Below are 27,769 nucleotides of genomic sequence, written 5' to 3'. Positions count from 1 at the left end.
CGTCCTCCCGAATCAGGCAGTCTCTTCCACGTGGACAGGACCATTATCTCGCGCAGAAAAGCCATACAGTCTTGTACCAGCACAGAGATTAAGACTAGAAGCAGACACACAACAGCTCCTCCTTTGGATGACATCTCTGCTAAAGAGATGCTCTTCAAGCACACACTTCACTGCCCATTATCCCAACTGTAGCCCAACTAGATAGAAAGAAGGGATGTTACAAGCCTCTTCCTTCTCGATCTTAGGACTTGGCAGATTTTCCCCTAGTTATGCCAATCAGCTAAGAGCACTGCACCCTTTCAGTGCAATGCACCATACACCGCTTCCTTCAAAACAACCCCACAATTAAAGTCACTCTCTAACAACACAAGACAATCCTTGCCCCTGCTTTAGTGCTCTATGACACAAGGTAAGAGGAAAACCCTTGGTTAAAATGTCCACAGGGCTTCCCAACCACTTTGCCCCAACCTGAATGAAGCACGGGAACGATAATCAATGCTCCAGACATCATTTGAAAAGTGACAGTACCACAACCCGTAACAGCCATTAACATCAGGTTTGGCATCATTTTCTCCCAAAGCTTACACAATTTGTTATTCCGCTTGAAATGCTTAGGTACTGCAGTCAAGCGAATTCAAGCATTCCTGGCAGCTTATACGGAGACACAGAAATATCCACAACAACCAGAAATATCTAAGGCAGATCAGCATGAGAAAACAAATTAATAACACCACTTTCAAAAAAAAAAAAAGCCAACACTTAAGTCATCCCATGGCACTTTTTTTTTTTTTTTTAATGTCTGCCTGGTGATTTTCAAACACTTAGGGCTGCCAAACTTTGTGAACATATGGCCCGAGAAGAGCACATTGTGCTTGTTACTGCAGCAGAAGTGTACAGGGAACATTTAGTGAACCCACCTCAGTGCTCCCTGAACAGCTGCAGAGGTCAGGTTTGCTTAGCAGCATGTGTAATTAGGTCCATGCACAGTGAAAGCCATCTCCAGATCTGCCAAGAAAGGTTTTAGACTGCAGGATGGGGGAAAGAGAAAACTGTTAGGAAAATACTAAGAGAGGCAACTGGAACAACACTGAGCGGGAGTATCTCCATTTCAAGCTGCTGGGCTATGCTGTACTGCAACGGGAGCACAGCCACAAAGGACAGAGAGCCTTCCTGTTTCAACACTGCTCTTTGGGTGCTACAACAAAATGGATCCTTCGGGATTCAGATTTGTGAAGTAAAACAAATATTTCCACCTTAGCCTTTATATGGACAACAAGCACCTGTGTCTGGCAAGAACAGGGAAGATGCTTCTTTGCTCAGTGGAAGAAAACACACTTATTACAGCTGAAGTTTCTTGTCACTGTCTTTAAAATCAAGATGAGCTCCTGCAAGCAGGCAAAGAGAGGTGGGAGATTCAGTCCCTAGAGCAGCTTTATCAAATCAAAAAGATTTAGGCAGTGAATAACATGTGGGCTATATTATGGAAACCAAACCTAGTTTACTGTACGTGAGGATCAATATCTGCAAAGCTCTCTGACCATGAAGAACGCAGTGCCGGGAGCTGTGCCTATTTGATTTATGTTACTTGTCAATTGAACCTCATTCCATTAGTTTATTCTCCGAGGCCGCCTGGCAAAGTCATGAGTAACAGCAGACCCCATCAATGCCTGCAGACTGCTGAAGACAGCCACACACAGAGCCCTCATCTGCAATACAACTTTCAGACCAGTAGATGAAAGTCTTGATTCATTACATGCACCGAATTGGGGCTGGGAGTTGTCCTATTTGATAAGGACAAACAAAACAGGCAAGCAGACTTTCCAGACACTTTCTGGTACCCAGCTTAGCTTGCCACTGTCAGCAGAAAGACAAAAAGAATGATACCCTGAAGAATGATACCCCTCTCTGATCTAGCACAGGGATTCCCATAGCTCTCAGCAGATGAATATGCATGTTTTTATGTATATACCTGCTTATATAATCCTCATAAATAAATATAGCTCTAGAACATGAAAAGTAAGGTTAGAATTACTCCTGAAGCTGGATAAAGCAAGCCTAGAAGCTACCAGTTTTCCGAGAGTCCCAACAACCACCGTCTCCCTCAGAATAAGTACGGATTTAGTAGGTCACGTTTAAACAAGGAAATTGTATTTTGATTATCGTGTCTCCTCAGGACATTCCTGAGCACAGCCATTTCTCTCTATCTGAGGCAGGCAATCACTGGCCTCTTTTTCCCCTTGCTGTTTCAGGAAGTCCTACAGGAAGGATCTGAGGTTTCATACACAAGTTCACCGAAGTGCAGCCCATGCTCACGGGATGTTAAAGAGAAAGATGCTGCAGTCTGAAGGTAAGGCTTTCCCTTTTGGGAGGGAAAGCTCTGGAATCTCTTCAAAAGGGAAGGAGAAGCACTAATGTAGCTGCTATAGAGACCCTTGGCATCCCTGCTGCACAAGAGCCACAGAGGCCCGGTGTCATCCGCACCTGGATCTGGGCATGAAAGAACAGAGGGTGATGGAAAAAAAAAAAAAAAAAGAGAGAGAGAGAAAGAAAATAAAAGATCTTAATTCCGTTCAGTCACTTGCATACAAGACCAAGGTCCCTGGGCTGTAAGTCTCTAATTTCTAAGGAGCCTGCAGGCTGCAGAGCAACAGAGGGGGGAGAAGGCACAGGGAGAGCAGCTCCCGAGCCCAGAGGCACCAGGACCGCGCTCCCCATCACCCAGCCACGGCTGCAGCTATGCCTTCAGCAGCAGCATTTGGTCAGGGAGGAGGTTTTGTGAAGGAATGCGAATCCATACCCGTCTTTCACTAGCGAGAGACTCCCGACAGCTGGGGAAGAGGCGGATTTGTAGCTCTGAGCGCACAGGGACATTCGCAGCACGCAGCAAGCCCTCGGCTCGCAGCTCCCCTCTCCTTGCTGCCTCCTCAACAAGCGCACCGCAGAGCTGGGGAGCTTCTGCGAAGGAGCAGAGCCGGGCTGTGCAGGTAGGGAGGTCAGTGTGGCGAGGGGACAGCACGGAGCGGGGACAGCACCACAAAGAGGGGATGGCAGCACGCAGGGCCGCCAGGTCAACCCGCCGGAGGGGGCAAAATGGCGGGCGGGGCGGGGGGCGGCCGGCCCGGCTCGGGGCAGGCACCGGCAGCTCCCGGGCGGCCCCAGGGGGGATCCGTCCCCGTTCACCCCCTCCCGGCCCCACAGAGCCCCCTCCCGGCTCGGAGCTCCGGCCGGGGAAGGCACCGGCGCTGCCCGCCCCGCCAAGCCCCCCGCGCCTCGCCGCTTACCGGGTCCGGCAAAGTGGGAGCGCAGCGGGCACCTGCGGCTCTGCCCGGGGAGAAGGGAGCCCAGGGCAGCGCTGGGGGCCCGCGGCCGAGGCACTGGGGCTGCCCCGGGGGGCGAGGTGGGGCCGGGGCTCGCCGCCCTCAGGCGCTCCCCCGCCGGGGCCCGAGCCGGCTGGTGGAGAAATAAAAACTTGGCAGCTCAGGGCAGCGGGTTGTGGTGCTCCGTTCTGCCGCCACTAAAGGCGAGAACGCCGCCTGCTTCGTCAGCTGCACGCTGTGGTGGTAATGAGGAGAGTTTAGCCTGGCCTGCGCTACCACACGAAGGGGCTTTTAGCACCGCACTACGCTCAGAAGGCTGGGAAAGATACTGAGGGCGAGCCCTGCAGCCCAGCACAGCCCCAGCAGGCACCTGCAGCAAAAAACCACCCCATGTGGGTTTTGGTCCGCCTCAGCGGCTGCAGCCCAAGCTGAGCAGCAATGCACACAGCTTGTGGGCTCACACTGAGGAGAGCGAGCCCCCGGCTTGCCCCAACACCAAAGGGGTCAGCCTCTGCCTGCCCCAGCTGGGCATGACCCCAGGCAGCTCACTGCTCAGTGCTCCAGCCCTTGGCTCTCCCCCAGCTGGGTATGTAACAGCCGCTGCTTGAAGCATCCACTGCCACCATGGGGAAAACAGATGTGAGGTTCAGTTCCTCGAGGAAGAAGTTTGCAGTTTAGAGCTGTGCAAGGCCTCCTTGCACACCTGTAGCTCCCCCAGGCTGGCACTTAATCCCTCTTGGGAGCCAGGTGCTACCCAGAACCACTAAAGCTGATTAATGGGAGGCAGAACTGGGCACAGCACTCAGTTTTTCACCTCTAGAGCAATCCTCCCCCATCATCATGTGCTGACACATATTTTAGACTATTTAGAGAATAGGGCCCAGCAAAGCAGACCCACATAGTACAGTGCCTCCAAAACTGTTTAATGAGCCTTTAAATGGCAAGGCAAGCAACCTCCCACAGCCAGGTGAGTATATTGAGAAAGTTTTTATTAGAAGATATATTTCTGCCAAAATAAATAGTTACATTTTCTTCAGCAAAACATTAGAAAAAGGGAAACAGGAGAAAAAAAAGCATCAACAATTTAATACTGAACTTTTAAAGTGACTGTGAACACTACAGACATTGCTATGTAAATAACATCACTTGCATATACTATTGCTGGTCAAGTTGCTGCTCTGACATGAGTAATTTCCACAGGATTTCCACGTGCGTTGTGCTCTTAAGGGTCTTCTCCAACTCTACGGCAACAGCAGAATCCCAGGATACATTTAGCTCAAAAATCTGCTTTAAGATGCTGCTCCCCAGAGCAAGAGAAAGCCCCCTAATTAAAATGCGTTTATTTCAAAGTTACATTGCTTGTCTTCTGCTTGGAACTACAGGTTCCCCCTCCGTTTACAGGAGGGCTGAGATGGATCCACACAGGAAGATGGATAGAGTTAGCAACCACCCTAGTGGAGCCACCCACGGAGTGGGAACAACGTCCCACAGAGGGGCAAGGGGAAGGAGGAAAAGGAAAGGGCACAAGTACTGCTGCATTCAGAAAGGCAGACACCGCAGGGACACAGAGGGCAGGCAGGCCAGAGCCCACTGTAAAGGCACAAGGTGAGTTTGGCACAAACTGACTGGCTGACCTGGCAGCCAGGTGCGATGGTCCATTCTCTCGTCAGTTTAAGGGGAAGAGGGAAACAGCTTGAGAGAACTGTTGGCAAGACCCCTTGACTTTGGCAACCCACCACCTCCACCAGGAATTTAGCAGAAATGGACCCCTAAGGAAAGCAGACAAACACAGAGAGTTGCAGATACTTCTCCCCCAACCACTTTGGTGAAAGTGAGATCTCTTCTCTCAAGGGAAGGAGTGAAAGCTTGGAAAAGGGATTACTAGATTAATTTTAAGAGAATAGACAAAACAGTAGCGGATATGTAAGCACTTGGGGCAGACAGCACAATTCTTTTATTCTCGTGGTCTGAGTGCTGCAGGTACAGTCCCCCCAGGAAGTCACGAGAAACCAACTCTTATGTCCTACAGACTGTGGTCAGAAATATTTCCTCCTACCTCTTGAAAAGTCAGTTTGCAGAACTATTAAGAGTAGGTCAGGCAGCAAACTAAACGCAACACACCACACATGCGTGGTGTCTTACAGAGCATGCCATAGATACACACTGCTGTGCACAACATCAAACAACTACGCTGTTGTATAGGTTAGGGACTGGTTAGATGCACGAGAGGTTCACTGTTAGCTTTGTTAAAATCAGCAGGTAGTAACCGTGTCACAGGAAGGAGAAAAAGAAAGTGGATTCCTGAATGCACAGACCCTTTAAGCAAACCAGTGGAAACTGCAAGGGTTGAGACTCTTGCAGAGTTCAAGTGAATGTTATACAGATTTCAGATGTGGGCTGCAAGATGAACGTTTGGTCAAGGAACCTGACCTCTCAAATCCACGTACAGGAGAGCACAGGCCCTGGCCACCACCTGCTGGGCTTCCCTGCCACACATTCTGCTGAAGGACTGACTGCTGCAGGTGATCCTGCCTTGTTCAGAGGAACTTGATGAGTGCAGGTTAATCAGCATCTGCTCACCTGAAGATAACACATGCCATGAGGTATACAAAGAACAAGTGCTTGAAGAATTCAAGTTAGCAATATCACAATAAACACCTCCAGGTCCAATACAGAGTCCAGCAAGAGGTTTCCAGCTATTTCAAAGTGGGGTCTGGTCTAGACAAGGCAGCACTGGATAACAAAATGCTAATCTCCAGAAGCAGCCACAGCCCTTTTTCTACATCAGCTAGCTAGAAGACCTTTCGTAACTTCTTCATCCTTAGCAATCTGCAGCATGAGCAGCAAGAATTTCAAGCAAATGCTTGAAACTTCTTAAGAGAAACTTCTTAAGAGAAGTTTCAAGGAAGAGGAGGGTAGTACGGGGTATTTATTTTTGACAGAACTGCCTTTCCTTTATCAAAGCTTAAATCTCTAAAGCCAACAAACTATCGCACAACAGCCACTGAATCACTTGGTGAACAGAGGCAAAAAGAGGGTTAATACAGAGTGGTACTTTCCCAAGTATCCGTTCACACCCTGCAAATTAGCATAGGGAAAGCAGGATTTTCCTCCCTGAAGAGTTAGACCTTTACAATTAAAGCCAGGCTTTGGTTTGTGGTTAAAGTCAGCAGTGCACACGAGCTTCTCTTTGAGAGGTTAATATAATGAAGTAACGACAGATGAGGTGAACCAGAATGAAGTTCTGGCCTTTTACCAGCCACAGCAGGTTGGAAGGCATGGACCAGAACCAACAAGCCTCCTGGATCAGAGTGCTGGAAGACAGGGCCACCAGCTGGGCTGGTTCTGATATGCAAGAGGAAAGCTGAGGAGATCCAGGGAAAGAGGGTGCCAAGCTGCAATTTCTTAGCACACGCTACTGCCAAGAGAATTTGGTTCACAGTTTAGTGGTTTACATAATCATACAGTGGTTTTGCCAGTCCAGGAAGAAGGAATAAGAAAAATAAAAATAGTTACATCATTTTCTCCACCCATACGTTAACACAAACCAGGCAGAGTCAAGAGGGCAGCAGCTTCTAAACATGATTTTCTTATCTGGCTTTGCCCCTCACAGACATTTTGCTCCTGGATGAAATATTTTAATTTCACGCCACTAAACATCTACGTGTTCTTGCCAATTGCTCTGTGTGCATTAGGAACAAGAGACAGGCATTCAGCAAACTAAGAAGGTAGTCCAGAGCAGCAGCAGAAAAGCCCCCACAGCAAACCACAGAATAACCCCCTTTTCTTTATACCAACACTCAAATTTATCCTTCTCTCGCAAACTGACAGCAGTTTGTTGCTGGTTCACCTCCACTGCAGTTATGTCCATCTGGCAGTTCAGTTTTTCCCACAAGCTTTAGGAAATTACAAGACTGATTTGCTTTGTAACCCGACATTCCCATTTTGGTTTCAGAATCCTGTTTTCTTTACCTCTCCCCCCCCAGCGACTCCCGTTCCCCAGTTGCCTTAACTACGTGAAGCTTAAGAATAAATCTGACTCTAAGTGCAGGCCTGTTGCATGAGCTACGCAGGCCCTTGTGTTACATAGGTAGGTTACATCCAGGAAGGACAGTGGGGTGACACTCTGAGTCACAAATTCATCTTTGCACTGGCGTCTCGCAGGCAGCTGGTCAGCACCTCAGCCGCCCAGTCTATTTATTGCCTCCCAGCTTGCAGTGGCCCCTGCGGGAGAGCCCTGATGCTTATCAGCCTCTGCTACAAGCACTCAAACCCACACCCAGTGCACAGCTGTGCTGGTAGGAGACAGCACCCACCACCTCACCCACACTGCTCAGGAAGATGCGATCGAGTAGATTCACTACTTTCTCCAGCTATTAGTAGAGTTTCTGAGGATATTTTCCCTTTTCACATCAAAGGGGGAAATGAGAGTGTTATAAATGACTACTCCGCACACAGGCTATGTACCTGCTTCAGACACCCTGCCTGCTCCCCAGGAAGGAGAACCTAAGTTAGCTTTGGCCAGTTTGCATACTGTTTGTGCTAGGAGAGGTAGAAGACGCCTCGTGCAGCAAGACACTGCAGAAAAAGCTACCGGGAGCTGGTTTTGTGTCATAGTGACTTCAGTTGAAGTACATGCAATCCCCACAGGAAGCCGTATCTCACCCTGGGAAGAGAAGAGAGCATTTCTGCACAGCAAGTCACAACTAGACCATCACTGAGAAGGCAGAATTGTGCAAGGCATAGTCTTGCCCTGCTGTATATCCACTAGCTCCGGTCTTTTAAGGGACAAGACAAGTGCAGCCAGTTCCAAGAGGGCTGAACATGCACCAATGCTCCTGATTTCACTTTGTTTCTTGCGCTCCTGCTATTGCCAGCTGCAGAGCCTGTGAGCCACAACGCAAGACAGGCAAACTGCAAGGCTGATGTAACTGCAAGCCTACATCCTTCTCACTCCAAATCCTCAGGGTCAAGCCCCAGCTTGGCAGGAGATCCCTTACATGGCACCCACTTGGAATATCCTTCAGTTGTATGGTCCCTTAAGGGGCGAAGCCCAACCCCTGTCAAAGGTAGCCACTTACCCGATGCTTGCTGCAACACTCCACCACAAACCTCTTGAAGATAACATGACCCATACCATCTCACCTTCCTACAAACACTTCACATTCCTTCCCCGGTGTCAGCTGCTAAACTAATCCCGATACAGTCAGACTGAGCTTTTCCAGCATGATCCCACACTAATTCCATTCAGTGACAGGAATGGGGCCTCAACCTCCATGAAGAAAAAAAATCTCAGTCTAAATTACTTCTTTCAAATAAGCTCAGTAATACTGTGCTTATTTGAGCTTAATACTTCAAATTCAAGCTGCAAAAGTTCTATCAGATTGGAAATCATATAACGAGAGTAAGTGATAATACGAATCAGGGTGAATACACAAGTTTTCTACATTTCTGCAGTCCCAGTGCAGTCCGCAGCAGGGCCAGCTCTGGCTTCCAGTGGGGATGCAGTTAAGGGACAGAAGGATCTGGCTTCAGCAAAGAATAAAGTCAAGAGGAGATTTGGAAGCCCTAAGAAAAACTGTTTTGGCAAGAGGCTACCTCATCTTCCAGTAGCACAAAGGTAAGTCAGACAAGTCAAGAAAAGCAGACCGATATGCTCTAAAAATCCAAACTAAAAGCTATGTGAACTCGAGTGCGTCATCTACGTCCTGATTATTTGGCGGTAAAAAGCCAACGGCAATTCAAAGTGCATTATTTGGGATAGCCCAGCTGGGCCAGCGTCAGCACAGCCACAGGCAGTGGCCAGGCCTCAGCACAAGTCTAGAGCAAGGAATCAGCCTCTGCATCCTCAAACACAGAGATCTCCTGCCTGGCCCAGGGGGCAACAAATGGCTACAGTCAATTCCACCAGTCTCCATCCCGGGGAAACCCCCTTTGCAGCATATTCATGAGCACAGGGCAGCCTGCTGCCAAGGGATGAGACTGGTCCCACCCTACATGTGCTTCCCTTCCCACCCACCCCCATCCCCGCAGGGCAGCAGGCTCAGAAGAGCGGCAGGCACTCTTTCGCACAGTCTAGAGGTGGGAATTTTATCTGAAACCCTTCCCGAGGGAAGAGGGAGGCCTGCATGTCCACGTTGATGCAGAGTAAGCCCAGCATGAGCTGGCGCTGGTACTCCTCCCACTTCAGCATGACGTCGGACAGGGAACGGTTGCTTCTCATCCACATGGGCATTGCTTCGCCACAGGCAGGTGCTGAAGGAATTGGCAGACTCTGGGGCCCTCCGAGCTCAAAGTAAAGCCTGAAAGACAGAACGCAGAGGGTCAGGATGTGGGATGCCTGGAGCAGTCACCAGAGCAGAGCTCCAGAACTGCAGAGCTGTTTTGGTTCTGCCACTAACTGGCTGCAGGCACAGTCCCCCTGCTCACACCTCCTGTTTATACAGACCATGAGCTCTTGTGGAAAGAATCACCACCTCATACCATCACCTGAATCACAGCTGGGACCCTCTGCCCACAGCTGTAATACAGTTTCCTATTCTTATCCAAAAAAAAAAAAAAAAAAAAGTAATTTGAACTCAAGAACCCCTATGAAGGAACTTTTAGGGAACCTTGGGCTGGCAAATGCCACACAGACAAGCACCTGTCTTCTACAAAGGGAGAGTGGAATAAGCTAGTGTATCATTTTAGTTAGACCTCCATCTTTTAACCTATTGCAATAACAGCTTCATCACAGAAGCTGCCTGAAGAAGCAGACCACAGGCCGCATCTATCCAACAGTTAAAGAAACCAAGAGACCGTGGAGCAGATTTTTGTTTGAAGTTAGGCAGCAAATCCTTCTGGTTAATCTGAGCTGCTCTGCTCCCAAGGACAAGATGCCACCTTTCAGAAGGTGGACAGAGAAACAGTACTCCTCCCAAACAGGGCTGTAGACAAAGCAGCCATACCTGGCTGAAAGGTGATTGCCCAGTTTCTTCTTGGCTTTCTTCACAAGATAGTTGCAGATTTCAGTCATCTGCTCCCTCATCCATCTAATATCCTCAGGGATATCTGGAAGCCATTCCAGCAACCTGGGAAGAGACAGGAGACAAACCTAAGTTCAGCTCACACAAAGGATAGGACAGAAAGAAACAGTTTTGCCTCCTATGGATGGTTACTCATTTTTAGTGACAACAGCAATACGAGTCATTTACACAACCATTCAGAGAATTAAAGGGGAGAAGCTGTGAAGAATGGGAACAGCCCAGGATTTACTCTTTAAGTTTTGAATCTGCTCTTTCTGTATTCCCTGTACATTTTCAGATTTGGAAAACGTTTTTCTCCCAAGCCTTCCTATCACAATCTCCTTCCAGAGACCTTTTATACAGTACTTTGTACTAAGAACAGGTCTGATGGACTTGCCTTCCCAGCTGTGGAAGTTTAGGGCTGAAAGTGACTGGAACTGCTCTCACACCAGAGGGGAGACAGAGGGGAGCAAACAGCTGGCTGCATGGGGAAGAAAACCAGCAGAGGAAACAGCTGAGGCATACCTGACAGTGAAGGAAACCGCAGACTCCAGGGGCAGCATGTAGGGGACCATCATCGCTGTGGCCACACGTATAGGCAGCATGTTGGTGATGCCAGTCAGGAGACCTCTTCTTTCTGCGCAAGCCTCCAGAAGAGCTGAAGACAGAAGAGAACACGGCTGAATCCCTGCAGTGGGATTATCCCTTTCCTTGCCATATCCCATAAGTTACCCAGTCTCTCCCACCACCTCCTACTTCAAGGAGGTCTCACTCAGGATAGCAATTCCCCGAGCACAGCTGAGGGACAGCAACTTTTAATTTTATCAGGTTACCAAAGGAACAAGCATCGAGATCCTGTCCTTGTGCTACCATGCGGAAGAGTCAAATGAGAATCCTCTCCCAATTCAGCCTCCACACCTTTATCTAAAGGGTCCCAACTACAACTAAGCACCTGTGTAGACCAGTTCAATCCCTGGGTGCAGCAAAACAACCACCACAAGCAACACCCCACATCCAAGCAATTCTCTGACAGGGACCAAGGCAGTACAGGAAGATTGCCAGGGCTTTCTTCCTTTGGATCATACCTTGGTTCAGTCTGGGAGGCAGGTGTTCAAAGATGTGGTCTTCAACAACAGCAAGAGCTGTATTGTCCTCTGACTGGTCCTCAGCTTCTGTTTCTTCCTCTTTCTTCTCTCCTGGGGGAGCTTCTATGGCAAGGAGAGGACGGGCAGGACTCGGGCGATTAAGGAGACCTGAGAAGAGAAGCCAAATCATAAGGATGATACAAAATAGCTGCCCTTTCTTGCCTTGCACTTAAAACATTTGTCTTCACTTCACCCACCACTAGACAGACATTACATCGAGCCTCTTTAGCTTGTATCTGTTGTAATGCTTACCACAATGAGTTAATAACCAGCTGCTTTAAGCCCATCTTCTCTTTCCCCAACAGAAAATCTAACGTTTCACCTCCACATACTGCAGGGTGCTATTTCACAGGGGTTTGTTGCTATATACTCTGCCAGTAACTAATTTCAATTTCCCTCCTGCAGCTTAATCCAGAGCTGCATGACTGTTCTTATCCTGTAAGGTATGCACTACAAAGCAAACCGTGCTCAGTCTGCTGGAAATTGACACTAGGTGGCATCAAACACACTCAGACAGCAACAGAAGGTTAAGGAGATACGGAAGTCTGGGGTTCATGTATCAGAAGGTCTACGAGCAGTGTCAAACTGCCAGGCTCCAGAGACTGCTGAGAGCATGCTCTGCCCCCTTACACATACCCTGGCTGCACATGAGAGGGTGCAGGGTACCTGCTGAAGCTCCAAATGGCACTGGTGCCCAACAACTGCTCTAGTGCTGAGCACACACTGTGATTTCAACTGCATTGCACTGAGAAGGTGTCCACCCCAACTCTACTTCCTGCAGTGCTAAAATATACTTACAGATGGAAATCCCAAATCCCATACGCTGGTATCCAAGGCACGCACCTTGATCGGTTCTACCCTCCCACATTTTATACACACAGTAACTGGCCTCAAACCCACACCACCAAGCCTGGCAGAGAAGCAGGTCAGTGCACCCCACAAACACTCAGTGCACCCCACAAACACTCAGTGCCTTACCATTCTTCTTCAGGAAGTGCAGCGCATCCCGGTAGCCCTGCTTGCACATATCCCGCAGCACCTGTGGGCAGGGGAAGGCAAGATCAGGTCATTTGGAGACTGCCTGGCTGAGCAGAGCAAGCACTCAGCTCAATGCTGACTTTAGAGAACTCTGGCTGTGAGCAGAAGAGGCGTAATGTGGAAGCTTTGGATATGGGAATCACAAGATAACTCATGTTGGAAGGGACAGCTGGAATCCTACCCAAGTACAGGCTTAGAGTGGCAGCTACTTCATTTGCCCCTCTAGAGCCGACACTGCTGTGGACAGCCTTCTGGGAGTCACTCTGATAAGCAGCCCAAAATACTTCCTGCAGATGCCAGGAAGGGCCACTGTGTTTACAGATAAAGCCAGCCAGGACTAGGAATGGGGCAGCAGAAAACTTGTCCAAGTGATTCAGGACACGGATGCATGTTTATTATGCTCAAATGCCAGGGCTAAAGTTGTATTTGCCCAGCAGCAGAAGCATGCAAAGCTGTCTGCGGTGCCACCTGCTCCAGTGGCACTTTTTAGGAGGCAGTCACTGGCTTCAGGCTGGCAGCTCTAGCGTGACCTTAAAAAACATCACGAGCACATTGGTTGTGAGGGCCGATACGCCCTTGTTTAGAAGCGAGCCTGGCTTCCTGGCAAATGCCACACAGGCATGTGGGAATACTTTCCAAGCAACTGCTAGCACCTGAGTTCCAAATCTTACAGTATCAACAGAAAACCAAGCCACCTACATGACCTCATGCAGATGCTCAAGGTTTGCCAGCTCACGGGGCTGCTAAATGTCAAGGTGAAAAAACAGACAAACAAGAGATACAAAACTAAGCGTCTGCAACCCTCCTCCTGCTCCTGAAGAGCAGAGGACAGCCAGCATCTATCTACTGTCCCCAGGTTTGGGCACTGCCAGGAATCTCACCTGTGGCTCCGGAGGAAACAGGGCCTTCGAGAGGCGGTAGAGGTTGCGAAGGTTGAACTGGATGCTTGTATTGGTTACTCTCAGCTCGTGCATGTTGGTGGAGCTGTCCCGAGGGCAGATGTCGCTCTCCCCTGAGAATGGAGACACCGTGATTGTGTTCTTCAGCTCATATCGGGGCAAGTTGTCTGAAATCCCTCCATCAACGTATCTCTGAAATAAAGAGAAGTGTATCACTCTTCACTCTTGTAATTGATCAAGCAGCTTCAAGTAGAAACACTGCCCCCATTAACATCTGTGCCAACAACTTCAGGTGAGAATGGACAACAGCCACCAGTGCCAGAGAAGCTGAAAGTAGCAAAAGCACAGCTGTGTTATTTATAGTCTCCATTTGCTACGTGCTTTTCTTCCTAGGAAGGAGTGCTTTGGCCACTAAAGTTCAAGGAGAAAGGCAAAATTCACTTGTGTGACTGCTGACGTATCTGCTGTGGGGCTTCAGTGCTATCCAGTATGACACACCAACAGCCACCTGCAATGCCAACTCACACTGGTCTAAGCTGTCACACTGCCATTAGACTTTGCTTTACTCGTCTTTAAAATGAATAGCTCAGACACAGGTCCCCCCATCAGAAAGCTGGTTAACTAAGAACAAAAGGAGCTGGTTTGTTTCTAGCAGAGGAACTGAGCAGCAATCCCAACACATCTGGAACCAGCTCGCTGTGCTGTGATACAGCGTAAGGGACTTGGGTTTTGCGCCTAACAGGCACCCTCTTATCAGAGAACGCTCTGTACGTATGTACTATAAACACAGTGGCATTCCCCTTGCAGGAAGGGCAACCAGACACAGCTAGGGAAGACAGACAGACGCCCCCTGCAAGGAAGGACCACGCCATGCAGAGTGGCAGAGGACAGAGCAGGGCAGGCAGCACAGTGCCAGACACCTGCTTTGTCTGAAGAAGATTCAGATCTGAGTGTTTTGGCCGCTTAGCCAAAACAGCTAGTCTGTGGTAAGGACGCAGAAACCTACGTTTCCCTGAGGGTGGCAGCATGCATTAACATGCTGTTAGAAAGAAGCCTCCAACAAAGCTGGCAAAGCAAAGCCTGCATGGAAAGAAAGGAAAAAATAGGCAGACCCTGCTTTCTGGTCCATCACCCCCCCCCAAGCAACACAGAATTAATTTTTCCTCTCCCTCCCACCCATTTATTTCATCATCCCCTCCAGGAGGCTGCTAGAGCTCAGAGAAGTAAACACAGGAAAAAGATGAGGAAGGCAGGATTTGGATAAGGACATCATACCTTTCCCAATCACACTGCCTTGAAAAGTGGTCCTCACGATCTGAGTTGGCCTGTCACTATGTCCCATGGCAAATACAGTCATCAAAGGGTATGCCAGGAATCATGCAGCCCCACTTCAAAGCCCAATGGGGCTTTGAAGTGGGGCTGCATACCCAATCTACTGTAGCCTCTTCCCTTCACTGTACACCCTTTCAGAGTCAGAAAGGATCATTATTTTCTGGGCAAGAGGTAAAATCTGATTTCCTCACACACATACCCCTGCTGCCACCGCCTTTCCCCACGAGGAAACTCGACATGAGAAGTCAGGCAGCTGCAAATTCCAAAAGCCCTGGTGTTGGACACAGGTCTGGAGTTTTGTGATTTTGCCTGAGCCAGGCTCTCCTCAATTAGCACCAAGAAGTCTCATGCAAGAGCCGCTGAAACATTCCCACCAGCTGCGGGACAAAACCCCAGCCCGTGGCTGCTGAGCACATGACAAACCAGCACTGATTCTGTCACTTTGAAGGGCTGGATGTTGAATGTTTCCTCTAGATCATTCCCCTGCCCAACACGCTTGCACAACACAGAAGCAGCCTGTTTGGATGTTAGGCAGGAGCAGAACCGACCTCGCTCTCAGGACGCTGCTGGCAGCGGGAGCAGACCTGATGCCCTGTCAGACTGAAGCACCTCAGTCAGGTCTCGTGTGAAACCAAGGCACGCAGACGTTAACAGCAGCTCTTCCTTTCAGCTGTTTAGCTTACAAACATTTAGTTTACACTAAGTGCCTTTCAGTGCGTGCAGTAACCTATGCAGCACAAGGGGAGTCTGAGCTCAGCCGAGGCCCTCAGCCGTGACTCCTATATCCAGAGATGCTCCAGCTCTCACAGCTTTCAAGTGCTTTCACTTTTAACATCCAAAGAGGGAGAAACTGCTCTGAATATTCCTGGACAGGAAGCTAGAAGGAGCTCCCGCAGGCAGAGAACATTATTCTCACAGGAAGGACAGGAAGAACATCATGGAGAAGAGGCCCAGCATCAGCACCACTTGTTAAAGCTCTGCAAAGAACATCAGGCACGCAGAAGAGGGACTACAATCATGATTTCTACCCTGTACCCAAGTTCTTTCCACATGCACACAAGGTTGGAGCCTCAGTGCTGGGAAGGTTTGTAACAAGGAGCCAGGGGAACCATCTGCTAAGTCAACCAGCACTCGCCCAGATTGCTCTATATTTCCATCCTGTTAAACCATCAAGCCTTTGGGACATTTGTAGCCAACTGCAGGACTGGAGAAGAAGATCTATTTGCTGCTGAAGTTGTTTACTTGGGAATTTCTCATGCTTCTTCACAATATTTCCTGCTAGCATACGGGCAACAGGACTATCAGAACTGAGTATGGCATTTCTACCTTCTTATTCATCAGTACATGATTTAACAAAGAAATGTCTTAAGAGCCTTACCACTCCACGCAAGGTTGGAGGTATCAGCCCGCAGTACACAGGGATGAAGGTGCTGCAAACACAGGCCTGGGGAAAAAAAGAGAGCACATAAGGATTGTGTCAAAGCCTACTGAGTTAGAACGAGAGTTGTACTGGCACGTGCTGAGATTAAGCTACATTACTGTCCTGGTTTCAGTTAGGACAGAATTCATTAATAAAGGACATTGGGAGTCCAAGGCAAAACAAACCAGCTCGCAGTTGTTGCCCAGCCCTCTGCAAGAAGTTTCCAGTCACCTGGATGAGCTCCTCCTTGGAATGGAAGTCTGACAGGATGACGTTTTCTCCATCAGACACCCGCGTGAGGGAAATCCCCAAACGTCCTGCTGCAACCTCGTGCCCATTCTCCGGCACGGTCTTGGACAGGCAGATCCGAATGATCTTCACCAAGTTGAAGGATGGGTGGAGCGGCCCCAGGAACCTCTTCCGTGCTTCTTTGGACACTCGAATGATGCTGGCGCCAGCCTCACCTGCAATGATAGAAAGAAAAATTCCCTATGAAATGCTAGCAAAACCAGCCTTCTTCACAAAAAAAAGATGTAGAAAAACCTCATGCAGAGCTTTATTCAGAGGTTTCTCGCTGCTTGAGGATATAGCTCAAGATGAGTGAGGCTTTGGTGTCCATCCCGCCCATGTCTGACTCCAGAGCACTAAACCAGGCCCCGATGGAAGGGTTCCCAGAAGCACGGCTGCTTGACACTTTCACACAGTGACCCAGCTGGGTTTGGAGGGGAGAAGACATCCCCTCAGCACAACAGGGACATCTGCACAGCCGCTAAGCCCGTGAGCTCACGGTCACTCGGAGCCCAGCCTGGCAAGAGCTCAGGGCTTTGTGGTGGGAAAGGAGGGACGGGAGAAAACAAAACAAAAACATCACCCCCAGCCAACCCCTGCGTGCCCAGCACGCTGCCCTTTGCACACCCTGCCCTGCCTGCTGCTCCCAAATGCAGCCCGAGCCGTGCTGAGACCCAGGGCAGTGCCTCCTCCAAGCACCAGTCACTGCAGTCCCAGGCATGGGGAATGTACAGGTGAGGAAAGTATCCGGGCAGGAATTAAAGGAATGGGGGGAAACAGCCACACTTCCACAAATTAAATCTTCTCCCCAAGCTGCAGGTCGTTTTTTGGGCACAGATGAAAGCTGCTGTCAGTTCCTGCCAACCTGAAATCCCTCTGGTTTGCTCCCGGTCCCTCTCAGCCCTGTGACTGCAGAACGGAGGCAGCCGAGTTGGGCTGAGGTTAACAGAGATAAGAGCAACACCACCCTTGGCGCACCGGGGGCGTTGACACATCCCATTCTTTTGCAACACACGTGTGCCTGCAGCATGTTTTCCACTAGGGCAGCCTGTTAACGTGATTGTGTGCGCAGGAAAGCCAGCGACACCAGCAGCTCAAGCGAGCACCAAATGAGACCCTTGACCACGACCAGAGGCTCTGGGGTCAGGATTTGGGTACTGTGAGGTAGCAACTGAGCAGAAAATCCAAGTTCCCCTCTCTGAAGCAATTTTTAGCCCTATAATCCCAGTCTTCTGCTCTTTCCTAAAGCAATGTTTAGCAGCCTAACTCTGATCTTACTTACTCAATTAGCAGTAAGCCACTGAGCCCAGCCTGTTCCAGATAGTAGCTGCAGTTCAACATCCTTCCCAGCGCGAAGGACAACAGCCAAAATTGACAACTTATTAGCACACCATGCCTAAGACACCTTTGTGCCTAATGAGAGGAAGGAATATACACAAAGAACCCGCAGCAGAGCCAAAAAATGGCCAGATCCCACTCCAGCACCTTGGCCACACAAACCCTGGAAGCCCCACTGCACGCTGCTGGCCTTGCTGAAACCCCAATAATAAATAGGGTGGGTGCTGAGCCACAGGGACACCCCGCTCGCAGGGCCATGCTGGGGAGGGTGGCTCAGGGATGGTGCTTAGAGAAACTTGCCTTTGGACTTGGCACCTCGGCCTGCAGAGATGTGACAGCGATACTGGGGACAACTGCAATTACATGGAGCTTATGACTAACGTCTGAGCAAAAAATCTGAGCTGGGAGTTTAGGGAAAACAAAACAAAGTCCCAAATATGCCAGGAAACACTGTCTCAACATCTGAGGAGGGACTTCAGCTGCAGCTGCTTCTCTGTCATTGTTACCCAGCCAAGCAGGGCATGGGAGAACTGGGGACAAAACAACAATTATTGATCATTAGCAATCGCATTTTTTGAATAGTTTGGGTTTGTGTTTTTTTTAACGTGTGCATATAAACAGATTGTGCAAAAGCTGCTTCCCAGGTATTCCAGTTTGAGGGCAGCTCTGATCTCGTTGGACTTGTTGGCTCGCTTGCACCAAAACCAAGCACGGAGGAGCTCCGCGGGACGAGGAAGGCACGGGGCGGCCTGCAGCACCGCCGGCTTTCCTGGAAATAAGGCCAGCCGAGGGCTCAGCCAAAGGAGTCAGGTTTACGCAGCGAGATCCAGGACAGATGGCAAGCCCTCCTGGAAATGAGTCCGGGAGGAGAACGGGGAGGTGAGAGAGTGAACAGAACTGGAGCTGGTTTTCCTGGAATAGCTTTTCTGGTAGTGAGGGGATCAAAGGAGTCTGCCAGAGGGAGCAGCTGAACGAGAGGTGGGAGAGAAAAAGCCTGCAGGAGTCAGCCACCAGCTGCCTGCCCCTGCTGGGGTAATCCTGTGCCAGCTCCAGTCCACAGAGCAGTTTGTTTTTGGTGGCTCTGATGATTCAGCGCACAGGGTCACATGGAAAACCACAATATTTATTTTCCTCTCTTGGGGTACATCCCAAGGAGCACTGCCAACCTCCCACAGCTGGCACCAGCTCTTCTCCCACCACCCCATTTATCCAATGCTTCCCCCGTACAGAACTAAACCATTATCCCTCTAAAAAACCAGCCTGTATGAGAAACCAGCCTTCAATGAGAAGTATTTCACATGGCACAAGGGAGCCCAGCTGGGCCACCTCGGGCCTAGAATCCCTCTGCAGCAGCCACGAGAGGCAAAGGATGGCTGCCTGGGGGAAGAGCCCTGTAGGCAGCCGCAGGATCCCAGTTCATCTTTAAGCTTTGCCAAGCCAGCTTTACATGAGCTTATTGTCCTGCTGAGCCTGGTTTCCTTAAAGAATTAGCTCTTGCTCCCATGGGTTGTGCTCAGCACACCTGCTGGGGGAAGGCAAGCAGCCCCGGGCACCTCCTGACCTCTGTCTTCTGCACCAAGGGCACCTTGGTGCTCACATGTTGCCCACGCCAGTAACCATCCTGCAGCCAGCCAGGGGACGGCTGACCCACGAGGTATTTCAAGTGGAAAAAAGAGCTTAAGGCAGGCACAAAAATAGGAGCCGCGCAGGGCGAGGAGGGAGGGGGCATGCTGGACATTCCAGCTCCTGGGGCTGCGGCTCCCCTGGAAGAGCTCCACATGGGCACAAAGATCACCCCCTGCGCCAGGGACATTCCTGCTCCCCGGGTGGGAAACAGGAGCAGGGCTGAGTGCGGGGACAGCCCTGCAAGGGAGACAACCAGTGAGGGGCACAGGTTTTGGGATAGCTGCCTCACCCTCCTCCCGAGCTCAGCCCCTGCACTGCCTCCTCGCTGACAGCAGGCAAGGCGCACGCTTCTCCTGCCCGGCCTCTCCCCGGAGAGGGCACAGCCCTAATCACAGCCCAGCCCCTCACCAGCCTGAAAACACTGAGCTGTAAACCAGGGACATCGAAAGAGAAGTCTGCAGGCTGACAGCTAGAAAATAATTAACCGAGGGAGCTTCGTTTGACGTTTCCTCAGCGCCCATTCGCTCCCCAGAGGGGCCAGCAGATAGCAGCCTGCAGGTGAGCCAGGGACACCTCCAGCCCTTGGGGGCACTGACCTCAGCCTGGGAAAGATCCGCTGCCACTATGCCTTATGTGGCTGAATTTGTATAAATGCCTCTATTTAACACACACAAAAGTCCTTTTTAAATGCCCAGGGCTGGGAGAAGGCAGCCAGCACAGGAACCCCCAGCGGCACTGGGCCTTTTCCCATCCATGCACATCGTCCTGTCAGCGGGTAATGCTGAGAAACACGTACCAGGACAGGCTGCTCCTCGGGACTCCCCTCATTTCTGTGGTTGTGAGGAGCATTTATGTCGTCTATAAGTTATCAGTCATTCCTTCTCTCCTACTGTTTTGTCATCAGGTAACAAGGAGCTGCCTCAGCTCCAGGTAACAGCCAGGAAGGAAGCTGTTTCTTTTTTGCAAAGATCTTTTAGCCAAAAGATCAGAGTGACTCCTCAGGTCCCTTCCAAGCTGGCAAATAACCCCTCTCCTCACCTCGCAGGTGGGGCGAGTGAAGGCACCAGAAGAGATGGCTGTTGAAGCAGGGTGAGCTCCTGCAGCCCGAGGCAGCTGCAGCAGGAAGGGCTCAGCCCACCCCAGCTGCTGGCCCAGATCCTGGGCACTCAGTGCTGCAGAGCCCAGACACAGCCCACAGCAGGAGGGCACCCTGAATGTCCATCGCCTGCAGCTGCTCCAGAGCCCCAAGCCTCCCTCTCCCTAATGTGGCAGTCCCCAGGACATCTGAGGTAGGTTACTTTGCTTAGGGCACAAGCCAAAAGGCTTTGGGAGAGCGGGCACAAGAGCTGCCAGCCTTGGTTACACTTCAACTGAACCTCTGCACTGGCATTAGGGAAGCGCTGGCACAGCAAAGCCTCCTCAGGCAGCAGCTGTCCTGCAAGCCAGTGCCCATGTTGTTCCTGCAGGCAGGACCGACAACCAGCTGCATGAGTGTGAAGCTGCCTTTCTGCTCTGCCCTGCACGCAGGCCGGGAACCAGATGCAGCTCATGCCTCATTCATCCAGGTGACAGCCACTAGCACAGAGCCCCCAGGGTCATTCCCAACAGGACTCTGTGCACAAGGGGCACCCACACGCACCACACTGTGTGCTCCTTCCTCGCCCGTACTCACTGTACAGCCCTGTGCTACTGGAGCACCGTACTGCCCTGGCAGGGAATGAAAGGAATAGCTCTGAAGTCCACCCCTGGCCCCGAGCCTGCATCGTGCCCTGCTCCTGACGTCCGTGCTGCTGGCGAACGCTCCGTCCCACACCAGGCACCTCCCTGCTCGCCGTGCCCGCTTTGCCCTTCCATCGCATTCGGCGTCACCTCACCCTGCTGAGCACACCCCACCAGCCCCGCATGAGCAGAGCAGGCTCCCTCCGAGCCAGGGGGATGAGAGGTGCTCCAAGGCACTGCTCAGGAGGCAGGCAGGGGCACTGTGCTAGGAGGAAGCAGCCATGCAAGCAGGACAGGAGCTGCTTCACAGCGAGGCGGAGAGCACAGGAGCAGGGAGGCAGCCAGAGGAGCAGCAACATCCCCTGACACTCACACACACCCAAGCTTCTCTATATTTCTAAGTATGGCGAGGAGCTAAAGGGCTGGTTTGGTCCCTTGGAGTTTTTAGCAGGCCCACAACATAGCACCGCTGGCTGGATACACCGAGACATCTGTGCTGCAGCCTGCTCTGGGCCAGGGCTCTGACTTTCTCCGTGCCTGACATAACCCGAACCCACACCCTGCACACCACGAGCTTTCTCACCGGGCCCAGCCCTGAATCAGCAGCATTCAAATAAGCCAGCAAGAGCAGCTCCTGTGATTTGCATATGTAAAGCGCTCCTTGACTCATTTACACCCCCAGCTGCCACCTCCCTGTCTCAGGATGGAGGAGACAACCCACAGGGATGGCAGCAGAGCCACTGCCAGGTCCCACGTGAAAGCAGCGCTCAGCCCTTTGAATCCCGGGCTTCCGAACCCAGCATCCATCCTGAGACCGCATCCTGTCTAGGGGGAAGGTTTGTTCTTGGGAGAAATACTCCAACCACGAGCTGCTCAGGCCACCTGATGAAGGTTGGTGGGGGTTTTGCAGGCAGGAGGCACCAGCGCAGACCCGGCCCTTAGTGGCACCACGAAGCATCACAGCCTGTAAGGCTGGGCAAGCAGCAGAGGGCAGCACAAAGCCCGCTGGCCTGCCAGGATTATCAGCTGCAAAGCCCCTGTAAGGAGGTTTGGCCATGCCCAGCTCCAGAAAGGAGCGCCAAGCCAAAGGCCATCTCTCTACCTCTTGCACGGCCATCCTCAAGCACAGAGCACGTTGAGCTTAGCAGAGTTAAGGACAGTTTATCTGCAGGCACTCTGGGCAGTGTTTCAGCCGCAGCCCAGCACACGCAGCCCTTCTCCCACAGCAGAGGGGAGCCCCACGGATCGAGCCCCATGGACCCCTTCCCACGGCAGCACCACGTGCGCTTCCCTGCGGTGGGCGGCACGACTCACGCCTTGGCCAGCACAGCCCTGCGGACTCCATAGAAACCAAGCTGATTTATTTATTATTAATCTGGGATTTGGCACTGGGCTCCACACACGCAGAGAAAATAACCTCTGCCATCAGGCTTTAAGCCCCTGCACTTCAGCAGCCCATCACTAACGACGTCTCTGCTGCTCATTGAGAGAGGTTTCCATTTCCAAGGGCAAAGGAAAGGGTTAGCCCTTCCTGCCCCCTCTGCTGCCCAGTGCAAAGGGAGCCCACACTGCTCCTGGGGATCGCACAGTGACAGGCAGTGAGCAAACCTGACTCAGATAACAATTACTGCATCACGGGGCAAGGCTGGGACAGACGCCTGGCTAGATACTAAGGGGAAAAATAATAAATGGTTGTAATCAACCTAGGAAAAGCTTCCCTAGGTTGATTTCCTAGCTCAGGAAGAGCTGCAGGAGCCGAGGCACATGTAAGGCAGAGCAAAGCCAGCACCAAGTTCTCGCCTGCTTGGCACACGAAGGTGTTTCCTAGCGGGCCAGGCTCCAGCAGCCCCAAGAGCTGACACAGAAGCCCATTTCACAGAAAAGCCTCTGGACAAGAGGTGATTCATGCTCCAACACCGTAGCATGCATGATCAAGCACCTTGTAAACATGCAAGTGCACCTCAATATCCACACATGTGACTAATGGAGAAATAGCAATGTTTTTCCATGCCAACAGGCCAAAGAGTCTCAAAGCTGGAGAGAGCACTTCAAACACAGGTCAACACCCCAGCTGCAGCCCTGGAAAACACATCCGAGATCCCTACAGCCTGCAGTGAAGTGCTTAACAAGAAGAAAAAAGCTGGAGGAGGCACCTTAAGTGGGATCCTAGGCTCCAAAGCCCAGGAGAGGCTCTGTTCTCTCTGGTCAGGGCCTCAAAGGCTCAAACCCAAAGAAAACCCGAAGGAAAAGTTTCTTCCACTCCTGCCCAGGAACTGCTTCCCTGCACAGCAGAGCCACAGAGGTCACAACCAAGAGCAGATGCAGGCAGGCACTAACCTTACCTACACTCAGCCAAATAAGCAAGGCTGCTGCAGGAGTCCGTGCTTGCCACCCACCCAGAGACAGCGTTCAGTGCTCCCGGTCGATGGGCAGGGCAGCAGGGAGCACAGGTTGCCACGAGCCTTAAAGCTCACAGGCTGCTATGGAGAGAAACCAGCTGCACTAACATCCTCAGGGCCCCCCAGCAGCCTGCACCAGGATGAAGTGCTCAGCCAGCACAGGCTGCAGCTGTACCTCTTCCCTGTGAGCTCATCCCAACCCCTGGACCTCAGCCTGCGCTGTCAGGGAGCTTTATGACAGGGACAAAGTGCAGCGATACCAAGCCTCAGCTGGGCACCTGCTCTGCTTTTACTTTCACAAGTCAGCTCTGCTGCTTTTTCTATCCAAGACATGTGGATGCTCCAGGTATATAAGTAGCAGAAAGAAGGCAGACAAGATAAGAGCCTTGCTCAACACGGCAGAGGTGTCTGGGCCAGGGGAAGGGTTGGGGCGCTGCTGCCAGCCTGTCCCACGGCGCTGCCACACCTGACAGAGAGCCGGGGCGCTCCCAGTGCGGAGGCTGGCCGTGCACTCACCTCTTCAGCACAAGCAACAGCAAGCGAAGCAGTCAAGAGCCTGGCAGCAAACAGACCCCTGCAGGAGAAGGGATTAGAGGAGGCCTATTCCCTTATCCCTGAGGAAAGCAGCATGACTACAGCCCAGAAATGCCAGGCTGAGCTTTGAGCAGCTGGTGAGAGCTCCCCACCCCGCTCCACAAGCAGTGGCCCCGCTGCATCGGTCGGTCCTGCAAACGAAACGCTCAGGAGGGGGAAAGTTCAAGCCTAACCATACAGATAACTTTTGCTGCACAAAGGCTGCATCACAAAACCCTACCTGTCCCCAAGGAACAGGGAGTGCCCTGAAAGATCAAGGCGAGAGGAGCTCAAGCAGTAAACAGCTCTGGTTTCACTTTGCTCCAGGACAGGTTCCTATATTCACTTCAGAAACAGCCTTTCCACCGATAAATTATTTGAGACTGAAGAGATGCACCTGATTCCCTCACATCACATCCCTCATTTCACGTTTAAGGTCATTGTATGTATTTGCTGTTCTCAGAATAAAAACTTCCAAGGGCAACAAGCTGTGCTGTGCTTGTTGGCTTCCCCACCCCCCCTACGTAAACCAGCTGAACTTGACAGCCAGCAGCTTTTTTAGGCTGCCAGGCGAGCAAAACAACATGAGGCACCACACACACCTTCAGCTGGCCGTTCCCAAACCATACCCTAAGCATGAAGAACCTACACTGGGTGCCCACTTTAAATAAAATTATTCTGTAAGTGAAGAATGTAGATAGATAGCATTGAGGCAAACTGCAGATCTGGCTCATACAGAGGGTGAGAAGATTCCCCAGTGCCTGGCAGCCCCAGGAATAGCCCTCTTCTGAAAATAACAGCGCTAAGAATAAAGCCTCGGGGATGCAGTGCCTGGAGACGCTCAGCCCCAGCCCGCACACACACGCTGCATGGTGGCTCCGGCTGCTTCGCTGCCTGCTCACAACACCCAAAAACCCACAGCCATGCGGCGAGAGCTCGATCTCTCTCCACCCCATGCCTTGTCAGGCCAGCCTGCGCACAGATGACCCCAAAAACAGATCTCCCCCTACACCAGGGGGGTGAACATGGGGCCGCTCGGCTGCTTTCCTACTGATGGGAGCCTTCTCCAAGGTGCCCTCGGCAGCCACCTGCTCCATAGGCAGCACCCGCTGCCTTCCTCACAGGGGGCCCATTTCGGAGGGGGTTTTTACCCCCACCACCCATTTCCGAGAGGCGTTTTTACCCCTTTGGCCTCCACCTCCTGTACGCAGGGAGCTGAGGGTGCGAGCAGCGAGGCAAAACCCCTTGGAAACAAAGCACCAGGCGTGCTGTGAGGAAGGCAGCAGGAAGGCAGGGCGCTGCCCCCATCCCTGTGCTGCCCTAAGACAGAAACAACACCAAAAAAAAGAGAATAACGACAACAGGGAAGGGAGGGAAGGCTGAAGGGTCCCAGCCGGCTGGTGCACCACAGGCAGCCCTGCACCGATGGGCGCCCCAGAAGGGCCCCAAGGAGCCCCCCAATGCCCCCAAATCCCCCCCAAAACCTCCCCCGGGCCCCCCTTACCCAGGCAGGCGCCGCTGACGAGGGCGGTGGCGGTGAGCGCCCCGGCGGAGGCACCGTAGACCTTCCTGGCGTTGGCGACGAGGAAGGGGGCATGCTCCTGCAGGCAGCTGGCCACCCCGACGTGGTACACCCCCAGGAAGCCGCAGCCGGCGAAGGAGATATTCCAGGTGGAGTCCGTGGGGAACATGGCCTCCGACACGGGATGGGACGGGACGGGACGGGGGGGACCCGCTCACAGCCCCACCGCCGCCGAGCGGGCGGGCCGGGGGGCGAGAGGCTGGAGATGAAGGAAGGATAAAGGCTGCTGAGACCCTCTGGGTTGCCACTGGGCGACCGGGGGCCGCCGTCGCGGTTTTATGGGGCGCCCCTTGCCGGCGGCCCGCCCCGCTGAGGGGCCGGGCTGAGGGGCGGCGCTGCCGCCTCCCCTCCGCGGGCAGCAATGGGAGGGCGGGCGGCGGCTCCGCCTCACAACCCTTCCTCCCGTGAACCCCTCCGGGGCCGGGGGCACCGAGAAGGGTGTCCCCCTGAGCCTCCTCTGGTCCACCCGTGGACATAGGGGACAGGGTTTAGCGCCCCAACCTCGGTGCTGGGTGTCGGAGGTCTGTGCTCCCAGCCCGTGGGCTGTCACATCAACACAGCGCTTTGCTTCCTCAGAGCAACATACAGGCAATAAATGTGAGGGGATGGGAAAACATTGAGCTTTTCTCTTCACGCAGGAACCAGGGGGAGGCTTCCACATCTCAACAGCAGAGCACAGCGCTCCTAACAGCTCCCTGAGCCTGCCCCGAGCTCACCAAAACACAGCCGCTTACCTTTCACCAAGGTAACCGCAACTTTTATTAGTGCTTCCGAACAAGGCTGTGTTATATCAGCCCACAGCAGCGCTGTCAGCTCAGCAGAGGTCTCAGAAGCTGGAACCATCCCCTCGTCACAGCTAGGGCAGGCTGCAGGCACTCAACTCACTAGATAAGCGTGAGAGTTTACAGGGACGTCAAGAGGCTCAGCATGGCAGGCTCGGAGGTACAAAGAGCATAAATAACTTCTTAATAGCACCAATATAGGGTAAAGGCATTTTCTATCCAGAGGACTTAATTCAGGGTTACACCTGTCCTTAAGAGCTCTCAGACTAAGCCTTCCTCCCCACAGGACTTTCACTAGTTGTGTCAGTGAGGTTCATCAAGGTGGCCCCCCACTCCTCTTCCTTCCTCTGGAAGCAGCCTTTCAAAGGTCTCAAGTTTCCTGCTTATACACAATAACCTCCCTCTTTGACTTCCTCTCAAACCTCTACTTAGTCTCACAGTTTCCTTCCTTCCTCCCTTATATTGTGTGTCTTTACATGACCCTTGTCAACCTTCATCTCCTCCACCTGGAGAGGTGAGTTTTGGGACACCTGAGCCTTATCCCTCCTAGAGGCCCTTACCCCTCAGCACCAAGACAATCATGGTGCTTTCACCTTGTTCCTTTGGGGATGCTGAAAGACATTTTCCATGTAGCCAAATCCAAAGAAAACCTTGTCTTGCACTTTTCAGAACTGTGCAGCTGGACAGCTAGTCACTGGTCTGTAACATTAGAGGAAATCTGTGTTAAAGCTGAGCTGAACCTTGTTAGCAGAAACCTCCTTAACACTGGCAACCACAAGAGCAGCTTTGTTCTCGAGCTAACATTGCTTCCTCTTTTGTCAGCGTTTCACGAAACATAACGTTCCTGCTGTGTTTGGAAACCAAAAACAACGCTGTGACAATAACGAGGTTAGTTTCACTTTAGTTTTCAGTAGCAGCCTCATTCTTAGTTCTTTACACCACTCTGCCTCGAGTGGTTACCTCTCAGTGTTGCCTATCTGAGGAAGTTATTGCTGCACTATTGGAACAGGTTGATGAAATAAGCCTTGTGAACAGTAATCTCTTGTCGAGTGCTTCCTGGGTACAGATGCTAGCAAGCTGGCAAAAAGCAACTGCGTTTTCCTCCAAAATAAATTATGCCCCTAAACTAATCTTTTTCTCCTCGGTAAGAAAGTACAGCAAGAGAAATGTTCATAATCCTGCAATAAACTAGGTCAAGCAGATTTTCACATGTACTGAACTGAGAACACTGCAAGTTCATTCCTGCCCTTGCATGTTGTGATAGAACTGAGAAAACTTCTCATGCAATTCCTATTTGTCGCATTGGT

At 51.7% G+C, this 27,769-nt stretch overlaps 2 protein-coding genes across 4 annotated transcripts in view; both read right to left on the bottom strand.

The window, feature by feature from the left end:
* Positions 1-3,655, bottom strand: part of CRACR2B (calcium release activated channel regulator 2B) — a 41,366-nt gene extending 37,711 nt beyond the window's left edge. For 2 of the 3 annotated variants that reach the window (XM_068684507.1, XM_068684508.1), the window contains exon 1: positions 3,314-3,655. The gene's annotated coding sequence lies outside the window, so the exon portion shown is untranslated. Of the gene's footprint in view, positions 1-3,281 lie in introns of all 3 variants that reach the window. The other variant, XM_068684510.1, reaches the window with a different exon arrangement.
* Positions 3,656-4,289: 634 nt separating this feature from the next.
* On the bottom strand, positions 4,290-26,887 carry PNPLA2 (patatin like phospholipase domain containing 2). The gene is made up of 10 exons (XM_068684519.1): positions 26,415-26,887; positions 25,603-25,879; positions 16,387-16,619; positions 16,114-16,179; positions 13,386-13,595; positions 12,445-12,505; positions 11,407-11,574; positions 10,847-10,979; positions 10,265-10,387; positions 4,290-9,619 (listed from the first exon to the last, which is right to left on the bottom strand). Exons 2-10 carry the CDS (start codon positions 25,787-25,789, stop codon positions 9,361-9,363), a joined length of 1,440 nt encoding a protein of 479 aa, XP_068540620.1. The 5' UTR covers positions 25,790-25,879; positions 26,415-26,887; the 3' UTR covers positions 4,290-9,360.
* Positions 26,888-27,769: the final 882 nt, after the last annotated feature.

The sequence above is a fragment of the Anas acuta genome, chromosome 5 (genome assembly GCF_963932015.1).
Source record: "Anas acuta chromosome 5, bAnaAcu1.1, whole genome shotgun sequence".
Taxonomy (NCBI): domain Eukaryota; kingdom Metazoa; phylum Chordata; class Aves; order Anseriformes; family Anatidae; genus Anas; species Anas acuta.
The sequence above is the reverse complement of the archived record's forward strand: the minus strand, read 5'-3'. Positions and strand labels throughout refer to the sequence as shown.

Excerpts from the sequence above, each read along its gene's own strand:
- PNPLA2 (XM_068684519.1), bottom strand. The coding sequence starts at position 25,789 with ATGTTCCCCACGGACTCCACCTGGAATATCTCCTTCGCCGGCTGCGGC. Across the intron at positions 16,180-16,386 it reads CCAAGGAGGAGCTCATCCAG|GCCTGTGTTTGCAGCACCTT; the intron begins GTGACTGGAAAC and ends TTTTTTCCCCAG. Across the intron at positions 12,506-13,385 it reads TGTTTCCTCCGGAGCCACAG|GTGCTGCGGGATATGTGCAA; the intron begins GTGAGATTCCTG and ends CCCTGCCCACAG.